The 25,767-nt window shown below is 45.3% G+C and overlaps 1 protein-coding gene across 1 annotated transcript in view; it reads left to right on the forward strand.

Moving 5' to 3' along the window:
• Positions 1-5,504: 5,504 nt before the first annotated feature.
• The window catches only part of dab2ipb (DAB2 interacting protein b), a 132,409-nt gene continuing 112,146 nt past the window's right edge, over positions 5,505-25,767 (forward strand). Inside the window, exon 1 of the mRNA XM_030773216.1 lies at positions 5,505-5,568. Coding sequence (XP_030629076.1) covers positions 5,508-5,568 — 61 coding nt within the window. The 5' untranslated portion in view covers positions 5,505-5,507. The remainder of the gene's footprint in view (positions 5,569-25,767) is intronic.

The raw sequence follows: 25,767 nt of genomic DNA on the forward strand, positions 1-25,767 counted from the left end.
AAAAACTCTTTGACCTTATATATATTTGGAAGACAAAGAGAGGGGCAGAACTGGACACAGTATGCTGTGATCACTAGATTCCATGATACACTTATTCCGTCTGCTGAGAGAGGCTGATTCTGTCCAAACCAGGAGTGATGGTTATATGAGAATGAAACAGTAGTTAGAACATTTTAGGTTATAACATTCCTGTTACTTTGGAAATCTGTGTTATTTGAGTCTTGTTTGAGTCTTTACACAACCTGTACAAACGGTTTAAATCAGTTGGCTTATGCAGTCTGAGTCACAGTCATTTACTCTGAGGGCTAGAGAGACCTTCACTCATTATCTAGAGAAAACAGGAAGAACTAGATGGACACTTGGAGAGCGCAGACCTCCGCCATAGCTAATAGCCCACTCATCTATGATATTCAAATCTGCAACCACAACCACTATATGTGTCTGGATATATTTCCGAAACTATTAGAACAAAGAAGTCAGAATGTATGATTGTGAAGGCTAATTTGTCATAAGAAACAATTAGCAAGTATGTGCGTGTTATGTAAGCCCACAATAACCTTTGGCTTATTTTGGTCATATCAACTTGGAAAAAAACAGTAAGGATAATTTAGCTTATTTCTTAAACACCTGCTGTATTTGTCCTGCAGTGATGTTTGAGGTGGCTGTTATGTTTTGTTGTATGTTTTAGCCATGGCACACCATTCACTATAATTACGGTGGGTTTTGTGCATGCATGACAAATTCAGTTCATTTTTGCCCTATCTTGCAATGTTAACGAAAGTGGAAAATAATATGTGGATCCACCGTGTGACTCAGATCTGCTCCAAAATTAATGGGTTCTTCCTTGGCCAATGCTACACCCTTCCACCAAGTTTCATAAAAATTGACCCAGTAGTTTTTCCATAATCGTGCTGACAAACAGACAGACAGACAAACAAACAAACAGACAAACAAACAAACAAACAAATGGCACCAAAAGCATAATTTCCTTGGCGGAGGTAATGATGGAATGAAAGTGAGAGAGTGGAAGAGAGTAGGAGAGATAGTGATTACAGAGACGTGAGCAGGAGGCATGCGCAGGAGACATGCGTAGGAGGCGTGCGTAGGAGACAGACGAGGAGGCATGTGTAGGAGACAGACGAGGAGACATGCGTAGGAGGCGTGCGTAGGAGACATGCGTAGGAGACTGACGAGGAGACATGCGTAGGAGGCGTGCGTAGGAGACAGACGAGGAGGCATGCGTAGGAGACATGCGTAGGAGGCATGCGTAGGAGACATGCGTAGGAGACGTGCGTAGGAGACATGCGTAGGAGACAGATGAGGAGACATGCGTAGGAGGCATGCGTAGGAGACAGATGAGGAGACATGTGTAGGAGGCATGCGTAGGAGACAGATGAGGAGACATGCGTAGGAGACAGATGAGGAGACATGCGTAGGAGGCATGCGTAGGAGGCAGACGAGGAGACATGCGTAGGAGACGTGCATAGGAGACAGACGAGGAGACATGCATAGGAGGCGTGCGTAGGAGACGTGCGTAAGAGACGTGCGTAGGAGACATGCGTAGGAGACAGACGAGGAGACGTGCGTAGGAGGCATGCGTAGGAGACGTGCGTAGGAGACGTGTAGGAGACAGATGAGGAGACGTGCGTAGGAGACAGATGAGGAGACATGCGTAGGAGACATGCGTAGGAGGCATGCGTAGGAGACAGATGAGGAGACATGTGTAGGAGGCATGCGTAGGAGACATGCGTAGGAGACAGATGAGGAGACATGCGTAGGAGACAGATGAGGAGACATGCGTAGGAGGCATGCGTAGGAGACATGCGTAGGAGACGTGCGTAGGAGACGTGCGTAGGAGACATGCGTAGGAGACAGATGAGGAGACATGCGTAGGAGACAGATGAGGAGACATGCGTAGGAGGCAGACGAGGAGACGTGCGTAGGAGACGTGCATAGGAGACATGCGTAGGAGACAGATGAGGAGACGTGTAGGAGGCATGCGTAGGAGACATGCGTAGGAGACAGATGAGGAGACATGCGTAGGAGACATGCGTAGGAGGCAGACGAGGAGACATGCGTAGGAGACGTGCATAGGAGACAGACGAGGAGACATGCATAGGAGGCGTGCGTAGGAGACGTGCGTAGGAGACATGCGTTGGAGACAGACGAGGAGATGTGCGTAGGAGACGTGTAGGAGACAGATGAGGAGACGTGCGTAGGAGACAGATGAGGAGACATGCGTAGGAGACATGCGTAGGAGGCATGCGTAGGAGACAGATGAGGAGACATGTGTAGGAGGCATGCGTAGGAGACATGCGTAGGAGACGTGCGTAGGAGACATGCGTAGGAGACAGATGAGGAGACATGCGTAGGAGGCATGCGTAGGAGACAGATGAGGAGACATGCGTAGGAGGCATGCGTAGGAGACAGATGAGGAGACATGCGTAGGAGGCATGCGTAGGAGGCAGACGAGGAGACATGCGTAGGAGACGTGCATAGGAGACAGACGAGGAGACATGCATAGGAGGCGTGCGTAGGAGACGTGCGTAAGAGACGTGCGTAGGAGACATGCGTAGGAGACAGACGAGGAGACGTGCGTAGGAGGCATGCGTAGGAGACGTGCGTAGGAGACGTGTAGGAGACAGATGAGGAGACGTGCGTAGGAGACAGATGAGGAGACATGCGTAGGAGACATGCGTAGGAGGCATGCGTAGGAGACAGATGAGGAGACATGTGTAGGAGGCATGCGTAGGAGACATGCGTAGGAGACAGATGAGGAGACATGCGTAGGAGACAGATGAGGAGACATGCGTAGGAGGCATGCGTAGGAGACATGCGTAGGAGACATGCGTAGGAGACGTGCGTAGGAGACATGCGTAGGAGACAGATGAGGAGACATGCGTAGGAGGCAGACGAGGAGACGTGCGTAGGAGACGTGCATAGGAGACATGCGTAGGAGACAGATGAGGAGACGTGTAGGAGGCATGCGTAGGAGACAGATGAGGAGACATGCGTAGGAGACATGCGTAGGAGGCAGACGAGGAGACATGCGTAGGAGACGTGCATAGGAGACAGACGAGGAGACATGCATAGGAGGCGTGCGTAGGAGACGTGCGTAGGAGACATGCGTTGGAGACAGACGAGGAGACGTGCGTAGGAGACGTGTAGGAGACAGATGAGGAGACGTGCGTAGGAGACAGATGAGGAGACATGCGTAGGAGACATGCGTAGGAGGCATGCGTAGGAGACAGATGAGGAGACATGCGTAGGAGACATGCGTAGGAGACATGCATAGGAGGCGTGCGTAGGAGACGTGCGTAGGAGGCATGTGTAGGAGACATGCGTAGGAGGCATGCGTAGGAGACGTGCGTAGGAGGCATGCGTAGGAGACAGATGAGGAGACATGCGTAGGAGGCAGACGAGGAGACGTGCATAGGAGACATGCGTAGGAGACAGACGAGGAGACATGCGTAGGAGGCAGACGAGGAGACATGCATAGGAGACGTGCATAGGAGACAGACGAGGAGACATGCGCAGGAGGCATGTGTAGGAGGCATGCGTAGGAGGCAGACGAGGCGACATGCGTAGGAGGCATGTATAGGAGGCATGTGTAGGAGGCATGCGTAGGAGACATGTGTAATATACAGACGAGGAGGCATGCGTAGGAGACAGACGAGGACACATGCGTAGGAGGCATGTGTAGGAGGCATGTGTAGGAGGCATGCGTAGGAGACATGTGTAGTAGACAGACGAGGAGACGTGCGTAGGAGACATGCGTAGGAGACGTGTAGTAGACAGACGAGGAGACATGCGTAGGAGGCAGACGAGGAGACATGCGTAGGAGGCATGCGTAGGAGGCAGACGAGGAGACATGCGTAGGAGACGTGTAGTAGACAGACGAGGAGACGTGCGTAGGAGACGTGTAGGAGACATGCGTAGGAGACATGCGTAGGAGACAGACGAGGAGACATGCGTAGGAGGCAGACGAGGAGACATGCGTAGGAGGCATGCGTAGGAGGCATGTGTAGGAGACGTGCGTAGGAGACAGACGAGGAGAGAGGTAAATGTCAGGTGTTTAGCTGACTATTCAGTATGCGCTTAGGGAAGAGTTTTTTCTTTTCCTCTTTCAGGGACAATGCAAAAGAAACATTCTGACATTCGGATATTGACGGAATTACAGTGCTTCATTCAGCAATTCTTTTTCTTCCTTTGTGATCCCAGATTGGCTAACACAAAGTCATCCCAGAGACAATAAGCCTTTCTTCTTTCTTTCTTTCTTTCTTTCTTTCTTTTTTTACCTAGCCCTCTCACCTAACGACTTTTTGGTCTCCTAGAATCTCTTTGTCAATGCATTGACCAAATTAACAGCTGGATGTCCCAACATTTCCTTCAGCTGAATAAGGACAAAACTGAAAATCTTATTCGGGAAAAATGAGGAGAGACTCAGGATTGCTACTCATCTTGACACAAAAGGACTTAAAGCAAAGGAGACTGTCAAAAACCTCGGTGTCTTAACTGATTGCGATCTCAGTTTTAACAACCATCTGAAAGCAATAACTAAATCAGCTTTTTATCACCTCAAAATATAGCCAAACTTAGAAGCCTTATGTCAAAACATGATTTAGAAAAACTCATTCATGCTTTTATTTCCAGCAGGGTTGACTACTGCAATGGTCTTTACACAGGCCTTCCATTAAAAAACAAACAAACAAAAAAAACAACTATCAAACAGCTTCAGTCTGCACAGAATGCAGCTGCTAGAGTTCTTACAAAACCAGAAGAACTGACCACATTACTCTGACACTGAAGTTCTCACACTGGCTTCCAGTCAGTCGTACAACTGACTTTAAAGCACTGCTACTTGTTTATAAATTACCTAATGGTGCAGGACCAAAATACCTCTCAGATATGTTTCAGCAGTACACACCTGCCAGACCTCTCACGTCACTGGAGAGAAATCTGTTGGTGATACCTACTGTCTGAAACAAACATGGTGAAGCAACCTTTAGCTGCTATGTTGATCAGCTCTGGAACCAACTTCCTGATGACATCAAAGGTACTCTAACTGTAGCCCGTTTCAAATCTAGACTTAAAACCCAACTGTTGTTGGAGGCCTTTTGTTAACTGAACTTATGTTAACGCTACCTTTTTATTGTCTTTTTCCCTATGTTCTTTTATGCACTCTTCCTTTTTCATGTGTTTTTTCTCTGTGTTCTTTTAGCTGTTTTAATGCACTCTACCTTTTTCTCTTTTAGCTGTTTTAATGCACTCAACCTTTTTTCTCTCTTCTTTTCTATGGGCATTTTATCTGCTCATTTGTAAAGCACTTTGAATTATTAATGTGTATGAATTGTCCTATATAAATAAACTTGCCCCGACTTGCCTCTCTCTTTCTTTCTCTTTCTTTCTTTCTTTCTTTCTTTCTTTCTTTCCTTACTTCTTTCTTTCTCAGTTCCATCCCTTGCCTCTACAGGAGTGGTGGACAGAGTCCTTTGTAACGACGTACCATGAGTGTTCCTGTGGAAACACAGCTCCCAGAATTCCATAGCCAGCTTTCAACTGACAACAGTAAGTTTAAATGGCCTCAAACTTCTGTTCCTATCCTCCACATTCTAGCCCTATCCACCAGAGCATTGTCATACCTGTTTTTGTTTGCTGAGGTTGATTTTACACTGAGTGGACATCCGTTACATATATGTAAAATCCCAAGCCGACCAGATGTTATGTCATATTTTGTTTGTCCAGCAGAGGACAGACTTGTGTTTTATATCTTACTGTTCGACATACATAAACATATCGTGACACACCTCAACACACCTTTACATATGTTAACATTCACATACATTATTATACCTCAACATATATACTTAATAATAATTATAATAATTATAATGATAATAATAATACACTGGATGCCAGCTTATTGTTCCCATATCTCTGGGCTATGGCTGGGCAGTATGGCCTTTATATCACAGTCCATACTGAAGCACAGACGGTAATGGTATATATCGCGGTATATTCGCTTTTCTTAAAATTTCAGTATAAATGCTTCTGAAGGGGTAAAGCACTGGTATGGTAACTGCATGGCAGCTACTACTGTCCTCTTAACTGTACTCTTTTTGTTCTCTCTAAAGTAAGGTTTCAGCTACCATATCCATTCTCTCCTTGACAACCTCTCCATCAGTAAATGGTTTTTTTTATGTTGACCAAAAATCCACGCAACTTTAAAGGAACATTGGTTATCACGTTATTGGGCAGTGAGTCGATCATACTGGGCAGACAGCAGTGAGTGCTGTGATGTAGACACTGGGGTCTGAGAGAGAGACAGCAGTGAGTGCTGTGAGGTAGACACTGGGGTCTGAGAGAGAGACAGCAGTGAGTGCTGTGAGGAAGAACAGTAGCAAGAGAGAATGATTTGTTAAGAGAGAGTGTGTTTGGTGAGGGAAGAGAGTGATTAATAAAGTGAGAGAGTGATTGGTGAAGAGAGAGAGAGATTGGTGGAGAGGGAGAGAGAGAGAGAGAGAGAGAGAGAGAGACTGGTGAAGAGAGAGAGAGAGAGAGAGAGAGAGAGAGATTGGTGGAGAGGGAGAGAGAGGGAGAGAGAGAGAGAGAGAGAGAGAGAGAGAGAGAGAGATTGGTGGAGAGGGAGAGAGAGAGATTGGTGGAGAGGGAGAGAGAGAGAGAGAGAGATTGGTGGAGAGGGAGAGAGAGAGAGAGAGAGAGATTGGTGAAGAGAGAGAGAGAGAGAGACTGGTGAAGAGAGAGAGAGAGAGAGAGAGAGATTGGTGGAGAGGGAGAGAGAGAGAGAGAGATTGGTGGAGAGGGAGAGAGAGAGATTGGTGGAGAGGGAGAGAGAGAGAGAGAGAGAGAGAGAGATTGGTGGAGAGGGAGAGAGAGAGAGAGAGAGATTGGTGGAGAGGGAGAGAGAGAGAGAGAGACTGGTGAAGAGAGAGAGAGAGAGAGAGAGAGAGATTGGTGAAGAGAGAGAGAGGGAGAGAGAGAGAGAGATTGGTGAAGAGAGAGAGAGAGAGAGAGAGAGAGAGAGAGAGACTGGTGAAGAGAGAGAGAGAGAGAGAGAGATTGGTGGAGAGGGAGAGAGAGAGACAGAGAGAGAGAGAGAGAGAGTTTGATTTGGCTGGCTGTTGCTGGACTTTTGGCCAGATGAGATATTGTTATGCTGCCTCAGAGTGTGGGAAAGAGGAAAGGAGAGGAGAGGAGGAATGATAGATGTAGGAGCCATTTATTTGATCATTTATTATAATGCTTAAATGAATAAATTCTTTTGTATTTCTGGTCTGTGAGTATGTGCCCTCTACAGGTCAAAAGGTCTTTAAAAAGGAGAAGGAGGAGGCAGAGGGTGTGGCTGACTAGGAGCATACAACTTTTGACCTTGTAGTTGCTTGCTTATTTTTTCCTGTGCCTAGTATTTTCTATTTTTCTTATATCTACTTTAATTTCATTTTATTTTACTGGTTAAATGACCTGTTACATTTCAAGCATGTGATAAACCAGATCCCTAACCCTAACCCTAATTTTGGAAATTCCGTTGGACCTCAATTTTGCAACAAACAATCATCAAGAGATTCCCTAGTCAACACCAGTTGTGGCTTACAAAATGGAAACAAAATTAAGATAAATGGTCAGTTCAATAGATATGATAGATATAGAACTCTTGCGTGATTTTGCATGGAACACAGAGCCAACCGCATTGTGTCTCTTTCTCACTTTTTCTCGCTCCCTGGCTAGGGTTAGGGTTAGTGACCCTGGCATGGTATTTGTGGTTTTTGGCTCTGTATTGTGAGGAATGCTGTTAGTCAAATTACTCAATGGCTTAAATGAGTTCAGGAGATGCGACTGCCTGCATTGCTTAAGTCTAAAGTGGGGGGGGGGGGGGGGGCATAACTTGCGTTCAGGAGATGCGACTATCTGCATCGCTGATTTCTAAAGGGGGGGGGGGGGGGGGGGGCGGAGCATAATTTGAGAGTGACTCTAATGGAGAGCTGAGACAGGTGGAGGAACAATGAGTGGATGTGTAAGTTGGAGAAAGAAAGAATGGAGTATGCACTAAGACCACATACAATAAACCAGTAAACCACTTTACAATAGTTTAGTTCGACCAGTGTCTTTAACACATGCCAAAATTCCAAGATAACCCTAAATAACTGTTACGTCCTAAGACGTATTTGTTGTATCGGGTTTGGTGTCCCTCTCTCCTCCTCCCCATTTCTTTTCCAGGTTGCTGGCAGCTTGCTATTGGCTGGACGATGAGTGCGGGAGGTTTGAAAAGGCGACTGCTGTGAAGGCACGGCGAGCTCATCCTCCCGAAAAACCTCTGCCGCCACGCGAAAAGCTTCCCGATATCCACTGTACATTAGATGTGGAGTCGTGTTTGCACATCGCTAATTTATTGTACATAGTTGTAAATAGTCGTGTTGTGTTGGGCTGTGTTGTGTTGTGCGGTGTTAAAAATACTTTTTGCATGATGTCAGTCAGCACTGGTAGGGGGTGGGTGCCGTTTCATTGTGGGCTCACGTTTTCTGTTTATGTTGGTTAGGGAGGCAGGGAAGTTGTTTTAAGGGGGTTTGCATGCATTTCATCTCTTATAGGACACACAAAAATGTATATTGTCCACAAAAAACATTTTATAGTGACGGTTTATAGTGATGGCGTGTGTAGTGATGGTGTTTATATTGATGGTGTGTGTGTAGTGATGGTGTGTGTAGTGATGGTGTGTATAGTGACGGTGTGTATAGTGATGGTGTGTGTAGTGACAGTGTGTATAGTGATAGTGTATCGTGACGGTGTGTATAGTGATGGTGTATAGTGGCGGTGTGTGTAGTGATGGTGTGTATAGTGATGGTGTGTACAGTGATGGTGTGTACAGTGATGGTGTGTGTAGTGATGGTGTGTATAGTGATGGTGTGTATAGTGACGGTGTGTATAGTGACGGTGTGTATAGTGATGGTGTGTACAGTGATGGTGTGTGTAGTGATGGTGTGTATAGTGACGGTGTGTATAGTGACGGTGTGTATAGTGATGGTGTGTATAGTGATGGTGTGTACAGTGATGTTGTGTATAGTGACGGTGTGTATAGTGACGGTGTGTATAGTGACGGTGCGTATAGTGACGGTGTGTATCGTGATGGTGTGTACAGTGATGGTGTGTATAGTGACGGTGTGTATCGTGATGGTGTGTATAGTGATGGTGTGTACAGTGATGGTGTGTATAGTGACGGTGTGTATCGTGATGGTGTGTGTAGTGACGGTGTGTATCGTGATGGTGTGTATAGTGATGGTGTGTACAGTGATGGTGTGTATAGTGACGGTGTGTACAGTGATGGTGTGTATAGTGACGGTGTGTATCGTGATGGTGTGTACAGTGATGGTGTGTACAGTGATGGTGTGTACAGTGATGGTGTGTGTATAGTGATGGTGAGTATAGTGATGGTGTGTATAGTGATGGTGTGTATAGTGATGGTGTGTGTAGTGACGGTGTGTACAGTGATGGTGTGTATAGTGACGGTGTGTACAGTGATGGTGTGTATAGTGATGGTGTGTGTATAGTGATGGTGTGTGTAGTGATGGTGTGTACAGTGACGGTGTGTACAGTGATGGTGTGTGTAGTGACGGTGTGTATATTGATGGTGTGTATAGTGATGGTGTGTACAGTGATGGTGTGTGTAGTGATGGTGTGTATAGTGATGGTGTGTATAGTGATGGTGTGTGTAGTGATGGTGTGTATAGTGATGGTGTGTGTAGTGATGGTGTGTATAGTGACGGTGTGTACAGTGATGGTGTGTATAGTGATGGTGTGTATAGTGATGGTGTGTACAGTGATGGTGTGTATAGTGACGGTGTGTATCGTGATGGTGTGTATAGTGATGGTGTGTATAGTGACGGTGTGTATAGTGATGGTGTGTACAGTGATGGTGTGTGTAGTGATGGTGTGTATAGTGATGGTGTGTACAGTGATGGTGTGTACAGTGATGGTGTGTATAGTGATGGTGTGTATAGTGATGGTGTGTATAGTGATGGTGTGTGTAGTGATGGTGTGTATAGTGATGGTGTGTGTAGTGACGGTGTGTACAGTGATGGTGTGTGTAGTGATGGTGTGTACAGTGATGGTGTGTAGTGATGGTGTGTGTAGTGATGGTGTGTGTAGTGATGGTGTGTACAGTGATGGTGTGTACAGTGATGATGTGTATAGTGATGGTGTGTACAGTGATGGTGTGTACAGTGATGGTGTGTGTAGTGACGGTGTGTACAGTGATGGTGTGTGTAGTGATGGTGTGTATAGTGATGGTGTGTATAGTGACGGTGTGTACAGTGATGGTGTGTACAGTGATGGTGTGTACAGTGATGATGTGTATAGTGATGGTGTGTACAGTGATGGTGTGTACAGTGATGGTGTGTGTAGTGACGGTGTGTACAGTGATGGTGTGTATAGTGATGGTGTGTACAGTGATGGTGTGTACAGTGATGATGTGTATAGTGATGGTGTGTACAGTGATGGTGTGTACAGTGATGGTGTGTGTAGTGACGGTGTGTACAGTGATGGTGTGTGTAGTGATGGTGTGTATAGTGATGGTGTGTATAGTGACGGTGTGTACAGTGATGGTGTGTGTAGTGATGGTGTGTGTAGTGATGGTGTGTATAGTGATGGTGTGTACAGTGATGGTGTGTATAGTGACGGTGTGTATAGTGATGGTGTGTGTAGTGATGGTGTGTATAGTGATGGTGTGTGTAGTGATGGTGTGTGTATAGTGATGGTGTGTAGTGATGGTGTGTGTAGTGATGGTGTGTGTAGTGATGGTGTGTACAGTGATGGTGTGTACAGTGATGGTGTGTATAGTGATGGTGTGTACAGTGATGGTGTGTACAGTGATGGTGTGTGTAGTGATGGTGTGTACAGTGATGGTGTGTATAGTGACGGTGTGTATAGTGATGGTGTGTATAGTGATGGTGTGTGTAGTGATGGTGTGTATAGTGATGGTGTGTACAGTGATGGTGTGTGTCGTGATGGTGTGTATAGTGACGGTGTGTAGTGATGGTGTGTGTAGTGATGGTGTGTACAGTGATGGTGTGTACAGTGATGGTGTGTATAGTGATGGTGTGTACAGTGATGGTGTGTATAGTGATGGTGTGTATAGTGATGGTGTGTATAGTGATGGTGTGTACAGTGATGGTGTGTATAGTGATGGTGTGTACAGTGATGGTGTGTGTATAGTGATGGTGTGTATAGTGACGGTGTGTATAGTGATGGTGTGTATAGTGATGGTGTGTACAGTGATGGTGTGTGTCGTGATGGTGTGTATAGTGATGGTGTGTACAGTGATGGTGTGTGTCGTGATGGTGTGTATAGTGACGGTGTGTAGTGATGGTGTGTGTAGTGATGGTGTGTACAGTGATGGTGTGTGTAGTGATGGTGTGTATAGTGATGGTGTGTATAGTGATGGTGTGTACAGTGATGGTGTGTGTCGTGATGGTGTGTATAGTGATGGTGTGTACAGTGATGGTGTGTGTATAGTGATGGTGTGTATAGTGACGGTGTGTATAGTGATGGTGTGTATAGTGATGGTGTGTACAGTGATGGTGTGTGTCGTGATGGTGTGTATAGTGATGGTGTGTACAGTGATGGTGTGTGTCGTGATGGTGTGTATAGTGACGGTGTGTAGTGATGGTGTGTGTAGTGATGGTGTGTACAGTGATGGTGTGTGTAGTGATGGTGTGTATAGTGACGGTGTGTACAGTGATGGTGTGTATAGTGATGGTGTGTATAGTGATGGTGTGTACAGTGATGGTGTGTGTAGTGATGGTGTGTATAGTGATGGTGTGTATAGTGATGGTGTGAGTATAGTGATGGTGTGTATAGTGATGGTGTGTATATTGATGGTGTGTGTATTGATGGTGTGTATAGTGATGGTGTGTGTATAGTGACGGTGTGTATTGTGACGGTGTGTAGTGATGGTGTGTGTAGTGATGGTGTGTATAGTGACGGTGTGTATAGTGACGGTGTGTAGTGATGGTGTGTATAGTGATGGTGTGTATAGTGATGGTGTGTGTACTGACGGTGTGTATAGTGATGGTGTGAGTATAGTGATGGTGTGAGTATAGTGATGGTGTTTATAGTGATTGTGTGTATATTGATGGTGTGTGTATTGATGGTGTGTATAGTGATGGTGTGTATATTGATGGTGTGTATAGTGACGGTGTGTGTAGTGATGGTTTGTATAGTGATGGTGTGTGTAGTGATGGTGTGTATAGTGATGGTGTGTATATTGATGGTGTGTATAGTGACGGTGTGTGTAGTGATGGTGTGTATATTGATGGTGTGTGTATTGATGGTGTGTGTATTGATAGCGTGTATATTGATGGTGTGTGCTGCGCTCCACTGGCTTCCGGTAGCACTCCGCATCCAGTTCAAGACACTGGTGCTGGCCTACCAGGCCACAAGAGGCTCCACCTTATCATACCTTCAGTCTCTTATAACTCCGTACACCCCAACTAGGACCCTCCTCTCTACGACCTCTGGACAACTGACGGTCCCCTCACTCCGGGAACCCGGCAGCCGCTCCTCCCGACCACGCCTCTTCTCCGCCATTGTCCCGAGGTGGTGGAACGACCTCCCCCATGCAGTCAAGACTGCGGAGTCTCTTACCATCTTCCGCAGGAAACTGAAAACCCACCTCTTTAGAACACACCTGTCCCCCAATGCCTAACCTCCCTTTCCTAGGAAAAAAAAAAACCTTTGTCTTGTATCTGTGTTTGTCAAAGTATTCCAGGGGCGCAATGCGAAGGGGCAATTTGACGCTCAGTCTCATTGTGATCTCTACTCACAAGGTATTAGAAATCCGACTGATGCACTGATTGTAAGTCGCTTTGGTAAAAAGCGTCTGACAAATAACTAAACTGTAAATTGTAAATTGGTGTGTGTATATTGATGGTGTGTGTATAGTGACGGTGTGTATAGTGATGGTGTGTATAGTGACGGTGTGTATAGTGATGGTGTGTATAGTGATGGTGTGTGTAGTGATGGTGTGTGTAGTGATGGTGTGTACAGTGATGGTGTGTACAGTGATGGTGTGTATAGTGATGGTGTGTATCGTGATGGTGTGTACAGTGATGGTTTGTATAGTGATGGTGAGTATAGTGATGGTGTGTATAGTGATGGTGTGTACAGTGATGGTGTGTACAGTGACGGTGTGTATCGTGATGGTGTGTGTAGTGATGGTGTGTATAGTGACGGTGTGTATAGTGATGGTGTGTACAGTGATGGTGTGTATAGTGACGGTGTGTATCGTGATGGTGTGTATCGTGATGGTGTGTACAGTGATGGTTTGTATAGTGATGGTGTGTGTAGTGATGGTGTGTATAGTGACGGTGTGTATAGTGATGGTGTGTACAGTGATGGTGTGTATAGTGACGGTGTGTATCGTGATGGTGTGTATCGTGATGGTGTGTACAGTGATGGTGTGTATAGTGATGGTGTGTGTAGTGATGGTGTGTGTAGTGATGGTGTGTATAGTGATGGTGTGTATAGTGATGGTGTGTACAGTGATGGTTTGTATAGTGACGGTGTGTATAGTGATGGTGTGTATAGTGATGGTGTGTACAGTGATGGTGTGTATAGTGATGGTGTGTATAGTGATGGTGTGTACAGTGATGGTGTGTATAGTGACGGTGTGTACAGTGACGGTGTGTATAGTGATGGTGTGTGTATAGTGACGGTGTGTATAGTGACGGTGTGTACAGTGATGGTGTGTGTATAGTGACGGTGTGTATAGTGATGGTGAGTATAGTGATGGTGTGTATAGTGATGGTGTGTATAGTGACGGTGTGTGTAGTGATGGTGTGTATAGTGATGGTGTGTGTAGTGATCGTGTGTGTATAGTGACGGTGTGTATAGTGACGGTGTGTATAGTGATGGTGTGTATAGTGATGGTGTGTGTAGTGATGGTGTGTGTAGTGATGGTGTGTATAGTGACGGTGTGTATAGTGACGGTGTGTGTAGTGATGGTGTGTATAGTGATGGTGTGTACAGTGACGGCGTGTACAGTGATGGTGTGTATAGTGATGGTGTGTATAGTGATGGTGTGTATAGTGACGGTGTGTGTAGTGATGGTGTTTATAGTGATGGTGTGTATATTGATGGTGTGTGTATTGATGGTGTGTATAGTGATGGTGTGTACAGTGATGGTGTGTGTAGTGATGGTGTGTATAGTGACGGTGTGTATAGTGATGGTGTGTGTAGTGATGGTGTGTACAGTGATGGTGTGTATAGTGATGGTGTGTATAGTGATGGTGAGTATAGTGATGGTGTGTATAGTGACGGTGTGTATAGTGACGGTGTGTGTAGTGACGGTGTGTATAGTGATGGTGTGTGTAGTGATGGTGTGTACAGTGACGGTGTGTATAGTGACGGTGTGTATATTGATGGTGTGTATAGTGATGGTGTGTACAGTGATGGTGTGTATAGTGACGGTGTGTATAGTGACGGTGTGTATAGTGATGGTGTGTATAGTGATGGTGTGTATAGTGACTGTGCGGAAAGGCACGGTGTGCAAAATGGGTGCAGGATATGTATTGGATGTGGAGCGGACATGTTTGCCAGAGGGCAGCCACTGAAGCAGTGTGTGGTTGGGGTGGTGAAAGTCTTTAATAATCTTATTGGCTCTAGTCCTGCACCGCCTGCTGTAGATGTCCTGGAGGCTTTCTTGTCCAGGGAGTAATGGAGAAACATAAAACAGAGCGAAAGAAAAACCAAGAAAGCAAAAAAACAAAACAAAAGAAAACGTTAAGCTACCACACACAGCAATGGTGGGAGTTGAGTGAACTTGGTCCATCTGTACTTCCCCTGCCAGGCATGTATCATCCAAATGACCGAACATGGTGTCTTCCTTCTCATCAGAGTAGGGCAGCAGAAGCAGCACTATCTCATTGACGTCTTCAGAGCAAGCACTCAGCTCTCCCCTCATCACTTTACTAAACTTTGCTACAGCCTGTAGGAACTTTTTGTTCTTGTTCACACAAGCAGTATTCAAGTAGTTTACGAGCCGCTTCCCCTTCAGATCCACATTGTGTTTGTGAAAGTTTCTTTAAGCCCACTGCAGGTGAGTTCCTTGAAGTGGACTGCCATGTCAAGTTCGTCGAACCAAAATGGCCACTCCTCCAGGAGGTGTTGTATATTTTTTTCCTGGCTGACTTGTTTACGCTGTGTGTCGAAAGTCAATTTCATTAGAAGTTTAAGCTGCTCTGGACATACGTCAGTTTGCTGAGACATCATCTTCAGTTTTTCTTTCTTCTCCTGCCTCTCTGGGGTCTCTCCAATGGGCAGGAATTTTAAATCCCAGTTGATGGACCCATAAGTATCCTGTATTTCTGCTCTCTGTTATGGAGGGACTTTGTCTGTGTTAGACTCAACAGTTCGACGCTTTGGTTTTCTTATTTTTGGGGTCGTAGATCACTTCACATTCTCTATCTGTTTTGCAGTGGCTTGACTACAGAGTGATACCCTGGCCCAATCATGTCTCTCTCTATTATGATGACCTGGCCCAATCACGTCTCCCTGGCCCAATCACGTCTCCCTGGCCCAATCGCATCTACCTGGCCCAATCGCGTCTCTCTCTATTATGATACCCTGGCCCAATCACGTCTCTCCGGACCAATGGCGTCTCCCTGGCCCGATCGCGTCACTCTCTATTATGATACCCTGGCCCAATCACGTCTCTCTCTATTATGATACCCTGGCCCAATCACGTCTCTCTCTATTTTGTCTTGCAGGGATTTTGGATATTTTGCCACCATCTTTTTGGTGAGTAGAGTTCGTTCTACTTTTGCAAGAACTTTTTTGCATCATCTCACAAATAACAATCTGGACCATCTCCCTTCTCATTGGTAGACTTGGTCATTTTCCTCTCTCCAATGACTGCATCAGTTCCTCTGGGAACGTATCCCACAGTATCACAAAGACATCTACCCAGTCTATATCAGGGCTCTGTAAGAGGTTGAGGATGAATTTCTGGGTGAAAGAGACTGCAAATGACATTACACTCCAGTACAATGGTGTTATAGTTGCACTACTAGCATACTGATATGTGGATATATTAAACACAAGCCTACTCAATTCTAAACAGATACAGCACCTGTTTTTTTTTTAACTCTTCATATTAACATAATTTTACTGTATTTGTACATATTCTTATCTGTAAAATGTAATGTGAATTTGTAAAATGCAATACGGTTTCTCTCTGTATTAAAAAAAATCTACCTGACAAAAAACATTATTTTAACACTGTCATGTTGTAATTTTAGCTATATTGTACTGTTTTTTGTATTACAGTTCTTCTGTGTTTAAACTACAGTAATCTGTAAATTCTACTAAGAAATAGGATTCTTTTAAAATATTCTTACTTTATAATTAACAGTTGTGTTTGGTTCAGTATTTTACTGTAGTATACTGTAACTTAAACACTGCTTCATTGTTTTTCCATTTATACTTTTTTGATGTCATGATTTTACAGCACTTCACTGTTAATTTCACAGACATTTTTTACAGTGCGCATTTGTCTGAGAGATTTGTGTGTGTTTGTGTGCGAGAGAGAGAGAGAGAGAGAGAGATTATGATTACACTCATTTTATATTGGAAGTTATGAGCCTATTAGAGAAAGGAGCAGGGTCAGACTAAAAAAGAGTCACTCTTAAAGAGAAGCCTGCACTATGCTGAGTGTTCAGATGGATCTCAGTCTGCTTTAATTAGGCTAATATGGTCACTGGTTGTGTGTATTTTACATGTAACAGAGGGGGTTAAAAAAGATGTTGAAAAAAACATATTTGGAATTGTGCTGATAACCAGAACCAGTATAACCAGTTAGATAATCACCAGTTTAGATATACTGATATTTGCCAATGTAAATGTACTCAATTTTATCAGTGTAAATGCACAGGTATTTACCTGTTCCCCACAGATGGGGAAAGGAGTCCAGAGGAGGGATGACAGGGGGTGGAAACAGGGGCCCCTTTTTCCTGACTATGGCCCTCTTGATCTGCGTTCTGCTCTGTCTGTCCTCTCTCCAAAGCTGAGTGAGTAAGTAGAGACAATGTGAGAAATCCAGACATCAGTCCCACATGAGAAAGGCTGATTTCTCTGTCAAGAGTCTGTTGTGATGTTTTTTTGGAGTAAGGAGGGTGTCAAACTGGAGCTGAGAATGGATGCATTTGCAAATAAATATGAAATATATTTAAATGGTCCAGATCAGAAGGATACAGACACCAGGAACACAGCAGGCGCAGGACACAGAATAAGATTACAGGTCACAGGATACAAAACCGGCGTAACAGAAGGTTTCTTAAATTTACCCAGCTTCAGCAGCGAAACAGACGTCAGGTCAATTCCACATTAAGAAATGGCAGCAAAACCAAGGGTATTTATACACACAGGAAAGCAGATTGAATTAAGATAACCGGGTGCAAATCACAATTGAATAACAGAACTGATCCATAGAACTGACCAGCAACGCTGAGCGCTGAATAGTCGTCTTCGATGACGGCAAAAACGAGGTCCCTCAAAGCTCACAGAGGATTAAATATGTGAGCAGTGGAATTTCCTCCCAGAGAACCCAAAGCTCTGGATTCACATCCCGCTTGTAAAAAGAATCAGTTTAACATCACTTTTAACTCGGTACTCTTCTCAGTTTTAATATGTTCTGCACCATTTGCTCTTGCTTTGTCTCTATTGTGTTTTAATATTAATATAATATTGTGTTTTATCTTGGTTTAATAACGAAACCTGCACGCTGAAGCAGGTGTGTGGAAATTGGAACGAAACTACAGGCAACCAAACTAGAGGCAACCAAACTAGAGTCAGGATGTGCTGCCTTGAACTCGGTTTCACCCTCTCTCTCTAGACGTGCTGTCCAAATTGGTGCACTCTGCTAAACCAGCTTTTTGCCTCCTTGATCCCCTACCTGCTAAACTTTACATAGAGCTTTTCTTGGTTCCTTGGCCCAACAATCTTAAATACTCTAAATATGTCACTTAAGTCTGATGTTTTACCCTCCGCTTTTAAGACAGCCGTGATCAGGCCTTTATTTAAAAAAACAAACCTTGACCCTGAAGTCTTAAATAAGTATAGGCAGATCTCTAATCTCCCGTTTCTTTCAGAAATACTTGGAAAAAGATGTAGCTGCTCAGCTGATAGCCCATATGTCCTCTAACAGTCTGTGAAATAGTTCAGTCAGGCTTCAGGTGTTTTCACTCTACTGAAACCGCGCTTACTAGAGTAACTAATGATTTTTTATTAGCTATGGATGCTGGTGCTAGTTCTATTCTTACTCTGCTTGATCTGAGTGCAGCATTTGACACGGTCGATCACACTATATTGTTAAAGCGCCTGGAAAACCAAATTGGCATTTGTGGCCTGGCGCTCTCTTGGTTTAAATCTTATCTCTCTGAGAGAAAGCAGTGTGTCCACTATAATAATGTGACCTCTGAATACCGTAAGCTTAACTATGGTGTTCCTCAGGGATCAGTCCTTGGCCCTCTTCTATTCTCTATTTACGTGCTCCCTTTGGGTGACATTATTTGTAGTTACAACATTAACTTCCATTGTTATGCTGACGATACTCAGATTTTCTTACCTATCCAGCACAATGACCGCTCTGAATTGGCTAACCTTGAGGCAGTCTTTGTGCTATTAAGTGTTGGAGGTCTTCAAATTTCCTGATGCTTAACACAGGCAAGACTGAAATGCTGGTCATTGGTCCCCCTACGCATAAGCATCTTTTTAGTGATCGTACCCTAAATTTTGACAACTGCATCATCTCTCAAAACTCTTCAGCTAAAAACCCCACCTCTGTAACATTGCTAAAATTAGGCCCTTTCTAAGTATGGCTGATGCAGAAACCATTGTTCACGCATTCGTCACGTCTCGCCTCGATTACTGCAATGTTCTTTACTCTGGCCTGCCTGCCTCTACTACCAATAATCTTCAGCTGGTCCAGAATGCTGCTGCTAGAATTCTGACCAGAACGAGGAAGTTTGATCACATTACCCCTGTCCTGGCTTCCCTTCATTGGCTCCCAATTCATGCAAGGGCAGATTTAATGGTCCTCTTATTAACATATAAAATTTACATGGGCCTGCGCCTTCCTACCTGTCTCACTTAATTACACCCTGTAACCCACCTCGCACCCTGCACTCTCAAGATTCTGGACTATTAGTCATTCCAAGAGGTAAAACGAAGTCCGCTGGCAACCGAGCCTTTTCCTACTGCTCTCCCTTCCTCTGGAATAGTTTACCTAAGTTAGGGAGGCAAACTCTCCATACCTTTAAAACAAGACTAATCTATTTTCTCAAACTTATGGATAATATAATTTTGATTTGAATTTATTATAGACATGTAAAGCCATTTGAGACTATAAATAGTGATATTGGGCTCTAAATAAACTTATTATTATTATTTTATTTTTATTTGTTAGAGTCATTTCATAAAGTAGAGATAAATTTATTTTGTAGTAACTAATTTTGTATTTCAGTATTTGGGCTTAACTTTGTAAAGAAATCATTTATGCTCTTATTGTGAATCTTCACTGTTTTTCGTGCAATGGCAGAGCAGTAGAGTGGTGGAGCAGTAGAGTGGCGGAGCAGCAGTAGAGTGGAGGAGCAGTGGAGTGGCGGAGGAGTAGAGTGGAGGAGCAGTGGAGTGGCGGAGCAGTCGAGTGGAGGAGCAGTAGAGTGGCGGAGCAGTAGAGTGGAGGAGCAGTAGAGTTGTGGAGCAGTAGAGTGGCGGAGCAGCAGTAGAGTGGAGGAGCAGTGGAGTGGTGGAGCAGTGGAGTGGTGGAGCAGTGGAGTGGAGGAGCAGTGGAGTGGCGGAGCAGTAGAGTGGCGGAGCAGTAGAGTGGAGGAGCAGTGGAGTGGCGGAGGAGTAGAGTGGAGGAGCAGTGGAGTGGCGGAGCAGTCGAGTGGAGGAGCAGTAGAGTGGCGGAGCAGTAGAGTGGAGGAGCAGTAGAGTTGTGGAGCAGTAGAGTGGCGGAGCAGCAGTAGAGTGGAGGAGCAGTAGAGTGGAGGAGCAGTGGAGTGGTGGAGCGGTAGTGGCGGAGCAGTAGAGTGGAGGAGCAGTGGAGTGGAGGAGCAGTAGAGTGGCGGAGCAGCAGTAGAGTGGAGGAGCAGTAGAGTGGCGGAGCAGTAGAGTGGCGGAGCAGTAGAGTGGAGGAGCAGTAGAGTTGTGGAGCAGTAGAGTGGCGGAGCAGCAGTAGAGTGGAGGAGCAGTAGAGTGGAGGAGCAGTGGAGTGGTGGAGCGGTAGTGGCGGAGCAGTAGAGTGGAGGAGCAGTGGAGTGGAGGAGCAGTATAGTGGAGGAGCAGTGGAGTGGAGGAGCAGTGGAGTGGCGGAGCAGTAGAGTGGAGGAGCAGTGGAGTGGCGGAGGAGTAGAGTGGAGGAGCAGTGGAGTGGCGGAGCAGTCGAGTGGAGGAGCAGTAGAGTGGCGGAGGAGTAGAGTGGAGGAGCAGTAGAGTTGTGGAGCAGTAGAGTGGCGGAGCAGCAGTAGAGTGGAGGAGCAGTAGAGTGGAGGAGCAGTGGAGTGGTGGAGCGGTAGTGGCGGAGCAGTAGAGTGGAGGAGCAGTGGAGTGGAGGAGCAGTAGAGTGGCGGAGCAGCAGTAGAGTGGAGGAGCAGTAGAGTGGCGGAGCAGTAGAGTGGCGGAGCAGTAGAGTGGAGGAGCAGTAGAGTTGTGGAGCAGTAGAGTGGCGGAGCAGCAGTAGAGTGGAGGAGCAGTAGAGTGGAGGAGCAGTGGAGTGGTGGAGCGGTAGTGGCGGAGCAGTAGAGTGGAGGAGCAGTGGAGTGGAGGAGCAGTATAGTGGAGGAGCAGTGGAGTGGAGGAGCAGTGGAGTGGCGGAGCAGTAGAGTGGAGGAGCAGTGGAGTGGCGGAGCAGTACAGTGGTGGAGCAGTGGAGTGGCGGAGCAGTAGAGTGGCGGAGCAGTGGAGTGGCGGAGCAGTAGAGTGGTGGAGCAGTAGAGTGGAGGAGCAGTGGAGTGGAGGAGCAGTGGAGTGGCGGAGCAGTAGAGTGGAGGAGCAGTGGAGTGGCGGAGCAGTACAGTGGTGGAGCAGTGGAGTGGTGGAGCAGTAGAGTGACGTGGTGGAGCAGTAGAGTGGAGGAGCAGTGGAGCGGAGGAGCAGTGGAGCGGAGGAGCAGTGGAGTGGTGGAGCAGTACAGTGGTGGAGCAGTGGAGCGGTGGAGCAGTAGGGTGGAGGAGCAGTGGAGTGGTGGAGCGGTAGTGGCGGAGGAGTAGAGAGGAGGAGCAGTAGAGTGGAGGAGCAGTGGAGTGGAGGAGCAGTGGAGTGGCGGAGCAGTAGAGTGGCGGAGCAGTGGAGTGGAGGAGCAGTGGAGTGGCGGAGCAGTAGAGTGGTGGAGCAGTGGAGTGGTGGAGCAGTGGAGTGGCGGAGCAGTAGAGTGGAGGAGCAGTGGAGTGGAGGAGCAGTGGAGTGGCGGAGCAGTGGAGTGGAGGAGCAGTGGAGTGGCGGAGCAGTAGAGTGGAGGAGCAGTGGAGTGGAGGAGCAGTGGAGTGGTGGAGCAGTACAGTGGTGGAGCAGTGGAGCGGTGGAGCAGTAGAGTGGAGGAGCAGTAGAGTGGCGGAGCAGTAGAGTGGAGGAGCAGTGGAGTGGAGGAGCAGTGGAGTGATGGAGCAGTGGAGTGGTGGAGCAGTACAGTGGTGGAGCAGTGGAGCGGCGGAGCAGTAGGGTGGAGGAGCAGTGGAGTGGCACATTAGGCTGAGGTCACATGTTGTAGAGAGTGCTGCATGTTTACTGCATTTTAAAGAAGCAGGGCTCTCCCTGAAAATACTGCACTGTGCCCATTGTTATACTGTGGAACTGGTCCTGGTTTCAGGGAAGAACACTTTGTGTAGGCTGAGAAAGTTTTAGGACCAGAGGGTTCTCTGCAAGCGTAGTGTAGTGTGGACAAGGCATTCAAGTCTTAAGGCCCATTCTGTTTAAACTGTGGGACTGGACTGCAACCTTTTACCTGAGTGGGAATGTGATGGCCCTCTGGGACTGATGGACATGCTCTCTCTCTCTCTCTCTCTGGAATGTCATTCTTACCCCCTCTTTGAGCAGGAATGTTTGACTCCTGGAGTACATGGACTGCATGTGTGTGTGTGTGTGTGTGTGTGTTCTTTGGTTCTTCCGGAATAGGCTCATGTTGGAGTGGCAGACATATCCCTGACCCTGCGTGTGTCGCACACAGGGCGGCTTTGTTTCCACAGTGACAGCTGCCCACATTCCTCACACAGACTAAAGCAAAAACCAGATGGAACAGTAGACACCTATTCATTATGAGAAATCTTCACTTTTACCCTCAATGTTAAGATATTACCGTTTTCTTCAAAACACATTTTTTCCCTTTACTTGATCTCTCCTTATCTGTGCAGCCTGGCATTGTAAAGGCACTGTATTACCACTATTTTATGCCATGATAATTACACCAGTGCTGAGCAGATGCCGTTTTTAAGTATACAAAAACTGACTCTGAGACGTACCTTATATGTTTTGTGAAAGCAAGGTGTCTGCGTTGAGGTTGATTCCTCTGAACAGAAATGAGGTCATGGAGAAAATCTCCCCAGTGTTTAACAGAGCTCAGGATGTCCGATCATACATGGCATGGCATTTCTGTTTGCCCTCTGACAGTGAAACAGGAAGGACATTCAGACCACAGAGAGACAGTCATTTAACACTAACCCTAACCCTAACCCAAAATCAGTCGTTTAACACTAACCCTAACCCAAAATCAGACATTTAACACTAACACTAACCCTAACCCAAAATCAGACATTTAACACTAACCCTAACCCAAAATCAGACATTTCACACTAACCCTAACCCAAAATCAGACATTTAACACTAACCCTAACCCAAAATCAGACATTTAACACTAACCCTAACCCAAAATCAGTCATTTAACACCAACCCTAACCCAAAATCAGACATTTAACACTAACCCTAACCCAAAATCAGTCATTTCACACTAACCCTAACCCAAAATCAGTCATTTAACACTAACACTAACCCTAACCCAAAATCAGACATTTAACACTAACCCTAACCCAAAATCAGTCATTTAACACTAACCCTAACCCAAAATCAGTCATTTAACACTAACACTAACCCTAACCCAAAATCAGTCATTTAACACTAACACTAACCCAAAATCAGACATTTAACACTAACCCTAACCCAAAATCAGTCATTTAACACTAACCCTAACCCAAAATCAGTCATTTAACACTAACCCTAACCCAAAATCAGTCATTTAACACTAACCCTAACCCAAAATCAGACATTTAACACTAACCCTAACCCAAAATCAGTCATTTAACACTAACCCTAACCCAAAATCAGTCATCTCACACTAACACTAACACTAACCCAAAATCAGTCATTTAACACTAACCCTAACCCAAAATCAGTCATTTCACACTAACACTAACCCAAAATCAGTCATTTAACACTAACCCTAACCCAAACCCAAAATCAGTCATCTCATACTAACCCTAACCCAAAATCAGTCATTTAACACTAACCCTAACCCAAAATCAGTCATTTAACACTAACCCTAACCCAAACCCAAAATCAGTCATCTCACACTAACCCTAACCCAAAATCAGACATTTAACACTAACCCTAACCCAAAATCAGACATTTCACACTAACCCTAACCCAAAATCAGACATTTAACACTAACCCTAACCCAAAATCAGTCATTTAACACTAACCCTAACCCAAAATCAGTCATCTCACACTAACACTAACACTAACCCAAAATCAGTCATCTCACACTAACCCTAACCCAAAATCAGTCATTTAACACTAACCCTAACCCAAAATCAGTCATCTCACACTAACCCTAACCCAAAATCAGTCATTTAACACTAACCCTAACCCAAAATCAGTCATTTAACACTAACACTAACCCTAACCCAAAATCAGACATTTAACACTAACCCTAACCCAAAATCAGTCATTTAACCCTAACCCAAACCCAAAATCAGTCATCTCACACTAACCCTAACCCAAAATCAGACATTTAACACTAACCCTAACCCAAAATCAGACATTTCACACTAACCCTAACCCAAAATCAGACATTTAACACTAACCCTAACCCAAAATCAGTCATTTAACACTAACCCTAACCCAAAATCAGTCATCTCACACTAACACTAACACTAACCCAAAATCAGTCATCTCACACTAACCCTAACCCAAAATCAGTCATTTAACACTAACCCTAACCCAAAATCAGTCATTTAACACTAACACTAACCCTAACCCAAAATCAGACATTTAACACTAACCCTAACCCAAAATCAGTCATTTAACACTAACACTAACCCTAACCCAAAATCAGACATTTAACACTAACCCTAACCCAAAATCAGTCATTTAACACTAACACTAACCCTAACCCAAAATCAGACATTTAACACTAACCCTAACCCAAAATCAGTCATTTAACACTAACACTAACCCTAACCCAAAATCAGACATTTAACACTAACCCTAACCCAAAATCAGACATTTAACACTAACCCTAACCCAAAATCAGACATTTAACACTAACCCTAACCCAAAATCAGTCATTTAACAGTGTCCTTGAGACAGAGCTTTGTCAAGTAAAACCAACATTTGGACAGAAACTTCATTTTTCTGATTGGTCCATTGGAAGCCTGATGTCCCAAACCTTTTCTTTTAGACTTGGAGGGTTAATGGATGTTCACTTACTCTGAACATCACTGAACACACAAGAGAAGGGATGGACATAAAAAGACACACACACACACACACACACACACACTCTTTTGCAAGCTCTCTATCTGTCTCTCTGAAGCCTGAAAAGGGGGATAAAGAAGAGAGAAAAGGAGGGAAAGAAAGGTAAAGAGTGAGTAAAGTAACAAATTTCTCCCTCTCTCTATCTCTCTCTCTCTCTCTCTCTCTCTCTCTGACTCACAGAGGTGTGAGCAGGTCTGTGTGGGGGAGGGATCACTGTGTCATTCTCATGGACAAATGTCCACTCCCAGCTCTTCCTGCTGAAATATGAGACTCTTGGACAACACATATCTATTTTGTGTGTGTGTGTGTGAATAAAGGAGTTAGAATGAGAGAAAGAAAGAATACACAGCAGAAGGTAGACAGAGGGAGAGGAAAAATGACAGGCGTAAGGGACAATGACACAGTAAAATTCCACCAAGTTCTGGTCTTCGCCCGCAACATGGAATTCCCAGACGCTGCGCCGGTGCTGTTGCAGGTTCATCATGCAGACAGAACTTCAACTCCACTTCTGTTTCTCTGAAATACTCAGTACAGTGCATCTGAATTCATCATTTGTACAACATAGTTTTAGAAGGAAGTTCCCTGTAAAACCACAAATATTAAAGCACTCACAATATTGAGGACCATTCTGTGTTTTTTCACATGGTTTATCACAGTGTGTTATGACACACGTAAATGGAGTTCAGCTTGAAGGAGGTCGTAAGCTTATGTTGATGTCTTCTGTGCATTTTCAGAGAGTCCTCACTTAACGTCCTTGCCTGCTTAACTGGATGAGACTCTGATTGGCTGGTTTCTCAGTGGTCTCGGGTTTCTGATATCTGCTCTCTTGGCTCTTAACCACACCCCCTTTCTGCCTCGGGGCGTCAAGGAATAACGGCAGTCCCTTGTACTATATGTGTGTGTGTGTGTGAGAGAGAGAGAGAGAGAGAGAGAGAGGAGAGAGACATTCCT

The sequence above is a fragment of the Chanos chanos genome, chromosome 1, assembly GCF_902362185.1.
Source record: "Chanos chanos chromosome 1, fChaCha1.1, whole genome shotgun sequence".
Lineage (NCBI taxonomy): Eukaryota > Metazoa > Chordata > Actinopteri > Gonorynchiformes > Chanidae > Chanos > Chanos chanos.